The 8132-nt window shown below is 52.3% G+C and overlaps 1 protein-coding gene across 45 annotated transcripts; it reads right to left on the bottom strand.

Moving 5' to 3' along the window:
• Positions 1 to 797: 797 nt before the first annotated feature.
• On the bottom strand, positions 798 to 7652 carry LOC106840903 (leukocyte immunoglobulin-like receptor subfamily B member 5). Of its 45 annotated transcripts, none has more exons than XR_006520587.2 (11): positions 7533 to 7652; positions 7334 to 7369; positions 6428 to 6730; positions 5909 to 6205; positions 5362 to 5664; positions 4997 to 5047; positions 4667 to 4714; positions 3504 to 3629; positions 2982 to 3161; positions 2695 to 2835; positions 798 to 1698 (listed from the first exon to the last, which is right to left on the bottom strand). XR_006520587.2 is itself a non-coding variant. In XM_044759873.2 (11 exons), the coding sequence occupies exons 1-11, from the start codon at positions 7564 to 7566 to the stop codon at positions 1555 to 1557; spliced, it is 1578 nt and encodes a 525-aa protein (XP_044615808.1). In that variant the 5' UTR covers positions 7567 to 7652; the 3' UTR covers positions 798 to 1554. The 45 variants fall into 45 exon arrangements, 41 of the variants coding, with proteins under 41 accessions (XP_044615808.1, XP_044615809.1, XP_044615812.1 ...); XR_006520588.2 differs by having other exon boundaries at positions 2982 to 3035; XM_044759873.2 differs by having other exon boundaries at positions 2695 to 2750.
• Between the last annotated feature and the right edge of the window lie 480 nt (positions 7653 to 8132).

Genomic DNA, 8132 nt, shown 5'->3' with positions numbered 1-8132 from the left:
GTCAAATGATCCTTTTTTTAAAAAACTTATTCGGCTAATGTGTTGCATTATATTGAAGGAGTTTTTAAATTTTAAGCTACTCTATCTTTCCAAAAAAACCCCCCACAAAACCTCAGTGCGGTCATAATGTAATAACTTTTTTTGTTTTAGAGGAAGATTAGCCCTGAGCTAACTCATGCCAGTCCTCCTCTTTTTGCTGAGGAAGACTGGCCCTGAGCTAGCATCCATGCCCATCTTCCTCTACTTTATATGTGGGACGCCTACCACAGCACGGCTTTTGCTAAGTGTTGCCATGTCCACACCTGGGATCCCAACCGGCGAATCCCAGTTCTTTTTATGTTCTTAGGAAAATTTTGTGTAAGTTTGGGGTGTGTGTGCATGTTTGTCATAGGTGGATCAATGTTTGGAAGAAAGCACCGATGAAGTCTTCTGAACTGCTACACTAATACATTGAGAATGATTACCACCACAGCATTAGCTACACCTGCACCTGCTCACATAGTAGCCAGTTCTTTTTTGTTAGTGAGAACCTTGAAGATCTACCGTCTCAACAACATTCAAAAATATGACACAGTCTGATTAGCTATAAGCACCATGCTGTGCATTAGATCCCCAGGACTCGTTAATCTTGTAATTGGAAGTTTGTGCCCTTTGACTAATATTTCCCAATTTCCCCTAACCCCCAACCCCTGGTAACCACCATTCTATGCTCTATTTCTCTCTGACCTTTTTAGATTCCATATAGTTCAATTGTGGAATAATTTTCAATTACAGAGTCAATGAATTTAATGCATATATAAGTTGTACACATGTTTTATTTATTCTTATGTCCATTTAGTAAATTTTACCTTTGAAGATGTCCATTTTACCTACATTTTCCAAAATACTGGCATCAAATTGCTTTTAATGTTTTGTTGCTATCTTTTTAAAAGTCTATTGGATTTGTAGGGCTGTCTGAAATTTCATTCCTCATATTAGAAATGTGTGCCTTGTATCTTTTTCTTGGTCATTTTGACTAGGTTTTATAAGTTTGACTAATGTTTTCAAGATGAAACATTTTGGCTTATTGTTTTTTGTTTGTTTTTCCTCGTTAGTAGCTAGTCTTATTATCATTTCTCTCCTTCTACATTCATTTAGATTCATTTCCTGTTATTTTTCTAAACTCTCAATATTAACACCTTAGATCAATGACTTTTAGGCTTTTCTGTTCTAATATAATCATCGATTGCTCTTAATTTTCCAACTTCATAGGTTTGATGTGCAATATTTACATTATCATCTCAGTTAAAACATTCTCTCACTTCTGTTTTGGATTTCTCATTTCACTCATGGACTACAGAAAAGTCTGTTGCTTTATGTCCAAAATGTGGGGATATCAGTTATCAGACTGCAGAATCAGGTGACTCTCAGAGTCTCAGAAGCTCCTGGTGGTGCAAGTTAGGATTTAGGGCTGGCTGGAGGTCATTAGCTGGGTGTTCACTGCAGGCAGCTCCTGGTTCTTCTGGGGTCCCTGAAGCCTCCCTCCCCAGAGAGTGGGTCTGGGTCCTTCCTGGGCTAGTGGATGGCCAGGGCCGAGTACACACTTGGCTCTGCTGGGGGCTCCTCTGACTGGGAGGAAGGAGGCGTTGTCTTCCGTCCGAGGGTCAAGTGGTTCAGTTGGGCATAGATCACATCCTGGGGGGCATCAGATGCAGCAGCCTGGATCAGGGGAGAATCGGGGTATAGGTATGTGGTTGGGGTTGGGGCAGCCTGGCGTCCAGGAGAGGATGGGACCCGTCTGTCTGTCCATCTGCCTGTCCTTTACTTCCGGTGCTTCCTCTGACACGGGGGAAGGAGAGGTGGCCACCCCCGTCTGAGTCTTGATCATGAGTGGCTCACTTGGGCATTCCTCATTTCCTGAGGGCCCTGATGGGGGGAGGTAGAGGGACAGAAACAGTGTCTCCTGGATCTCAGGGCTGACTTCCTCCAGTCAATTGTCCACACTGTAACAGAGTGAAGTCACTTTCTTAATGGAATCTTCAGGGACATCCTAACCTTGGACATCTGAATGCTTTCTGAGTTCAGATTCTTATCCCAACATGTTATCTCCCACTCACTTGGCTGGTGCCACACAGCCCATTTTCCTGAAAAAGCATGTTGCTACCTCGGGACCTTTGCACCTAATGTTTTCTCTTCCCCCACGTGCACTCTACCCCCTTTTCTTGCTTTATTTTCCTTAACAGCACCTTGCACTTCACGATGCTACCTGCATATTTGCATGTTGTCTCTCACCCACAAGGTGAGCTAAGGAGTGTGGAGAAAGTTTTTCTCACTGCTGTACCTGCAGCACCTGAATGGAGCTGGGTAAACAGTGAGTTCCCTGTGCACACTGTTGGGTGAATGAATGAAGGGGAGCCTAGGGGACTTGTGGGTGGTTCACTTATTCATGCATCCTCTTGAGACCTGGGGGTCAATCCAACAACCAGAAATTCAGACAGAGAACGAGGAACCAGGAAAGGGGATCACTTGTGGGTGGCCATGAAGTCACAAAAACCAGGAGGAGTGAAGTCACAGAAGGACGCCCCAGGTGCCTAGAGGAGAGGTCAGTGTGGGACGCTGCTGAGGGCTGGGTGATACGGGGACAGCCAAGTGTCCATTGGATGAAGTTTGACAGCAGGAAGGTCCCTGGTGGCCTGGACAGGGCAGGGGTCTCACCTGAGGGTGCAGCTCTACCCCCTCCTCAGGCTGTGTGTTCTTCACGGTGGCATCTGCTGGGGCAGAACAGGGGGTGTGTCTCTTGTCAGGATTCCCTGAGGTCTCTCAGGGCTGAAGGTCACTCTGCTCCCGGGTGGGCTACTGAGGTCCAGGGGTGAGGAGATGGCCCGAGTCACTCAGAGGGAATTTCAGTCCTACTCATCCCACATCTTGGGACCACGCCCCCCCCCCCAAGCATATTCCCCCGGGGCCTACTGAAATCTCTGTGCCCACCCCCAGGGCAGCACCTCCTCTTCTTCTCACAGAGGGTCTCTTCCTGGGCATCAGCAGCTGGGCTGGAGCTTGGGGAGGAGACGGGAGTGTTAGAGACAGACATGGGGCCAAGGGCGAGGTGGGAGTCTGGGGTCTTTGTGGCGAGAATGACCGGATGTACAGGCCTCTGTCCTTGGGAGGTGGGTCTGCAGCCCCTGCAGGAAGTTGGAGATCAGCCTGTCTCTGGGCTGGCTCAAGACGGACAGAGTCTCAGCCCTGGGAGGTTATGACCACTCACCTTCCACATGTGATTTGGGAGAAAAGAAGGAAAACTTAACAGAGGTTTGTGTGTATGTTTCAATATTTCATGAGATTGAAAAGATGACAATACCTTAATGTGTATACCTGTGCTGAAATGAAGTGTTTTGTTTTGGATTTTCTGATTTGAGATTCTGGAAAAGTCTTTCTAGGCTGGGCTTCCAATCTTTGGTTTCCCTCTGGCTGGAGCCCTAAGCCCACCTCCTCCTGTGACCCGGGTTCCCTTGTTCCCTACTCACCTGATGTCCTGCATTTGCCCTGTTGTCGATGTCGGATGAGGAGGAGAACGAAGAGGAAGAGCAGCAGGACGAAGGCCACAGAGATCCCGATCAGAACATTCTGGTACGGTTTGAGACCTTGGACACCTGTGATGTCATGATTGAGCCACTGATGCCATTTATTGGAGCACCTAATATGTGCCAGGCATGTGCTGGGGTCTCTCCATTCGTCTCCTCCCACTCACAACAATCTCACAACATATGACTGCCATCCCCACCCGCCCATTTCCCAGAGAAGGAAACTGAGGCACAGAGAGGCAAATCATGTGCCTAGGTCACCCAGCCTGAAGTGGCAGAGCTGAGACTCAAACCCAAAGCTGTGAGTTCCCTGTGTTCTCATCAGCTGCCCCCTGGTGGCCACCAGCTTCTTGTTCCCAGGCTCTTCATCTGTAGACAAGGCCTGTCCCAATGTATCATATGGAGCTGAGCATCCTTCCTCATCACCTCCCCGTCCCCCACACGCCAAGGATCTGGGGGAGGGTGGGCTGCATGAGGTGGACTTTGCATCTCTCCAGGGATCTGTCCCCCACTGTGCAGGGCCGTGAAGCCCCTGGGAAGGTCTGGGCTGGGATGGGAGCTCTACCGTTCCCGAGCTCTGTAATGCCTGGGCCCCTCATTTAGCCTAATGTCATCACAGGCCTGTGAGCAGGATGGGAGCTTTAAACAGGAAGAACTGAGCCTCAAAGAACAGAAATGAGCTGCCCAGGGCCCCAGGGCGGGAGCTGCCAAACTGGAAACTGAACCCGTGGAGCTGACTTCCTCCCTTGCTCTTTCCACTCCAGCTGAGCACCCTGAGCTGAAGGGAAAGGACCTGAACACCGAGGACCCTTGTCCAGGTCCTCCCTCCCCTGTAAAATGTCACCATCACTGCTGCTGAAGGGACAGGCCCCCATAAAATCACATGCTGGTGGGCTTCCCTGTTAGGCTGCCTCTCCAAGGAGGTCAGACCCATAGCCAGAACTGACAGGGAGTCTAAGCTCTAGGTCACACTTCTCTCCTTTACACTTGGAAAAACTGAGGCCCAGAAAAGGCAAGTACATCCATGTCAGAGTCTCCTGATGTCTTAACACAGCCCTCGCCCCCATGGGCCCACCCACCACCTCCCCACAGAGACCATCTCTTACCCTTCCACTGGCCTGACTCTGTTGCAGAGAGTCGATCCTCTGAGCCTCCTGGGGATCAGGATTGGGGGTGAGGGGGGCACTTCTCTCCATTTCACACGGCTGAGCCTCTCCAAGGCTGAGACCCAACATCTCCCTCTGCCATGACCACCCCACCCACCATCCACCAGCCTCACAGCCCTGGAGCCCTGTGGATCCCCCATCTCTGCCTGACTCCCAGCCCCCTAGAGACAAGCTGTGCTGAGAGAGGGACTAGGAGTCAGGTCAGCTGAGTCTCGACAGACAGGCCTGGAGAAACTGTGAGCTCTCTGGACAGAGGCCGCTGTGACTCACCAGATGTTAAGTTGGGCCATGTGGGTGGGGAGGTGGGGTCCCCAGAGGGTCCTGGGAGAAAGGACAAGAGGAGATGACGGGCTAGAGTTTCCCCCAGACACCCTGTCTCTGCTCACACAATTATTCTTCATCTTCCCTGTGGTCCCCAAGTCTCTCCCTCCACCCACCTGGAGGACTCTGGTGATGGTGTCGTGGAAAGGGGCAGGCATGGGAGGGCCCGGTTTTCCTCCTATACTTTGAGGGACAGATCCCGCTCTGGATGACCCTGCCTCGGGGCCCCCTCATTCCCAACCCACCCCAGACTTCTCTCGGGGACAAGGCCATGAGCTGAGTGACTCAGACAGAACAGAGTCGGTGCCTCTCACCTGAGACCACGAGCTCCAGGGCGTCACTGGGGTGTGACAACTCGTAAGGGGAGGTGCTGAATGAGCTGTAACACCTGTAGGTCCCCCCATGTGCTGAGGTCACAGGACTCATGGAGAATTGGGCCTGGTACTGCTGAGCTTGGTACTTTGATCTAAGACGCAGGGGGGAAACCATTGTCCCCTCCTTGGACAGAAATAAAATGTCCCTCTGGCTCCGTGTCTGACACAGCAGGGTCATGTTCTCTCCTACAGCTACTGTGGGTCCTGGCTGCACCGAGAGGGAGGGTGTGTCAGGGAGTACTCCTAGAGAGAGGAAAGGCGGGTGAGGGGCTGTATCCTCTTCTGAACTGAGAGTCCCCAAGCCTCTCTCTGAGGAAACTCATCTCTGTCTGCCTCTTTGCTCTTAGTCTCTCCCTGCCCATCCCACCTCTCTGTCTCCCTCCCTCCCTGGGAACCCACATCCCTCTTTCCAGCATCACCATGTGGGGTTCCCCTGGCAGGGTCTGTGCAGAGTCTGGGTCCCTGACTGAAGCCACTGGCTCCTCACCTGCCACCAGGATGTCCAGGGGGTCGCTGGGGGTTGACCACTTGGAGGAGAACTTGTGTCCACCATAGCATCTGTACCGGCCCCCATGGGACAAGCTCACACGGCCCAGGAGGAAATCAGCTTGAGAACGTCCAGTCTGGGGCCGTTCACTGAGGCGCTGGGGGAGGTTATGTCCTCCCTCCTTGGACAGAGCGAATCTGTCATAGCCGACGTCAGAGAGACACTGGAGAGTCAAGTTCCGTCCAAAGGTCATGATAGAGCCCTGCTGGCTCAGGAGGGAGGGCTTCCCAGACACACCTGAGAGAAAGACCTCATGTAGATTGTAAGGGCTGATTCCTCCCACAAATCCCCTTTTCCATCCTGGACCCCAGGTCTCACTGTCTCTCACATTCTGTGTCTCTGCTCCAGGTGACACGCCCGCTACCCTCACCCCACCCTCTCGTCTGGGGCTCTCCTGGGAGTATAGACCCTTGTCTGTCACCTTAAAATATGGATGGGACAAGGGTAGGACGTGCTCACCAGGAACCAGGAGCTCCACGGGATCACTGGGTTCTGAGCACTGCTGGTGGATATACCTGTAACAGCCACAGCATCTGAATGTCCACCTGTAACTTGGGGTGACAGGGCCCACAGGAAACAGGGCCTGGAACTGCCCGTTGTGGCGTCGCTGTGAGTCCAAAGTCCACGAGGGCCTGTGTTCTCCTTCCTTAGTCAGAATGAACCTGTCAAATCCCTGCCATGAGATACACTGGAGGGTCACAAACCCTCCTGAGGTCACCACAGGGCTCGGCAGGGCTGAGAGGGAGGGTTTTCTGTAGATTCCTAGGAGAGGAGGAGGCAGCGTGTTAAATGGGGCTTGCAGCTCCCTCATATCCCCCAGGGCTCGGCTGTGAGAGGAAACAAACCCATGAGAACAGACCCCCTTCCTGAGCTGAGGCTGGGACCCAGAGTGTGCTCTCATCTGTCAGCACCAGCTCCAGGGCGTCACTGACCAGCCAGTAGGGCTGAGATAGTAACAGCGATGTCTCCCTGCACGTCCTTCCTCCCTGTATGGGATGGAGAACCTGACCTTGGCCTTGGGCTTCAGTGGTTGTTGTCTGTCCCAGGGCACTGAGCTTCCCTCTCCATACACTAGATACTCCTTGGCCTCCAGGGTCCCCTGACCACAAATGGCCACAGGCTTCCCCCAAGAGATCACTGAGCCTGGCTCAGCCCAGATGGTGGGTTTAGGGAGGGTCCCTGGAGGGAAATCAGAAGCTGGGTCACTACACATTCCCCACCATCAGTTCCCTGACTCTCACAAGTCCCTTCCAGCCACCCCACAACTCTCAGCCCCAAACCGCTGTTCTCCTTCCCCAGTTCCCGGTAGTTGTCCCTTGTCCCCAGTGAGAAGCTGGGATCTGGGACACCTGGGAACAGACTCACCTGCCTGCCCTGAGGTCCTCAGTCCCACACTCAGCCCTGGAAGAGAGTTTCCTGTTAGAGATTTACCCCTGAATCCTGAGCAAAACCTCTTCTCCCCATAAGTCTCCTGATTCCTGGGGTCTGCTGACAGATCAGGGCCTGGCTGTGAGGTGGGGTCCCTCCCAGACTAGGGCTTCCCCTCCCCCTCCTCAAATCTCACCAAGGCAGAGCAGGAATGTGAGCTTGGGGGACATAATGTCTTCTGCCGGTTCCTCTGGCTGTGCTGGTGGAGGAGACCTGGGTACCCGGAAGGAAAGACAGTCACAGGGTTGTCATGTCAGCAGCCCCAGGAGAAGAGGAAATACCCCTCCCAAATGCTGGGGCTGTGTTTGTACCAGGCTCTCTGGAGACATTTTAAATAGAAATAGTGTCTCCCCCGACCCCCATTTTCTCCTTGATCTGGATTCATCTCACTAAGGGACAGGTCTTTGCAGCAAATAGATCCAGTGTCTTCCTGAGATGCCCCTTCCAGGTAAGGGTGACCTAGGGCACGTCATTCCTTGTTAGATCCTCCTCCATGGGTTCTCTTTCATCCTCAGCTTGTCCATCAGCACATCCCTGTGGGTCGTCATCATGGACAGTGGTCATCCAGGCCCTGGAGATGCTGCAGAGAAGATGCACTTTCCTGCTGCACTGCAGAGCTCAGATCAGCAGAGACACACGCTCGACATGTAACTGTACAGTTCAGGTCGAGGTCATCGGGACAATGAGCACAAAGGAAAAATACAGGGAAATAAGGGGAGGAAACATCACTCCTTTT

The sequence above is a fragment of the Equus asinus genome, chromosome 26 (genome assembly GCF_041296235.1).
Source record: "Equus asinus isolate D_3611 breed Donkey chromosome 26, EquAss-T2T_v2, whole genome shotgun sequence".
Classification (NCBI taxonomy): domain Eukaryota; kingdom Metazoa; phylum Chordata; class Mammalia; order Perissodactyla; family Equidae; genus Equus; species Equus asinus.
Note: the sequence above shows the minus strand (reverse complement) of the source record. Positions and strands in the feature narration are given on the sequence as shown.

What these genes read in the sequence shown, in the direction of transcription:
- LOC106840903 (XM_044759873.2), bottom strand. Translation starts at nt 7,566, where the DNA reads ATGTCCCCCAAGCTCACATTCCTGCTCTGCCTTG. An exon ending in AGAGTCAGGCCAGTGGAAGG is followed by an intron (nt 3,630 to 4,666) that starts GTAAGAGATGGT and finishes ATGACATCACAG; the next exon opens with GTGTCCAAGGTCTCAAACCG. An exon ending in GGGTAGAGCTGCACCCTCAG is followed by an intron (nt 1,699 to 2,694) that starts GTGAGACCCCTG and finishes CCCCTGATCCAG; the next exon opens with GCTGCTGCATCTGATGCCCC.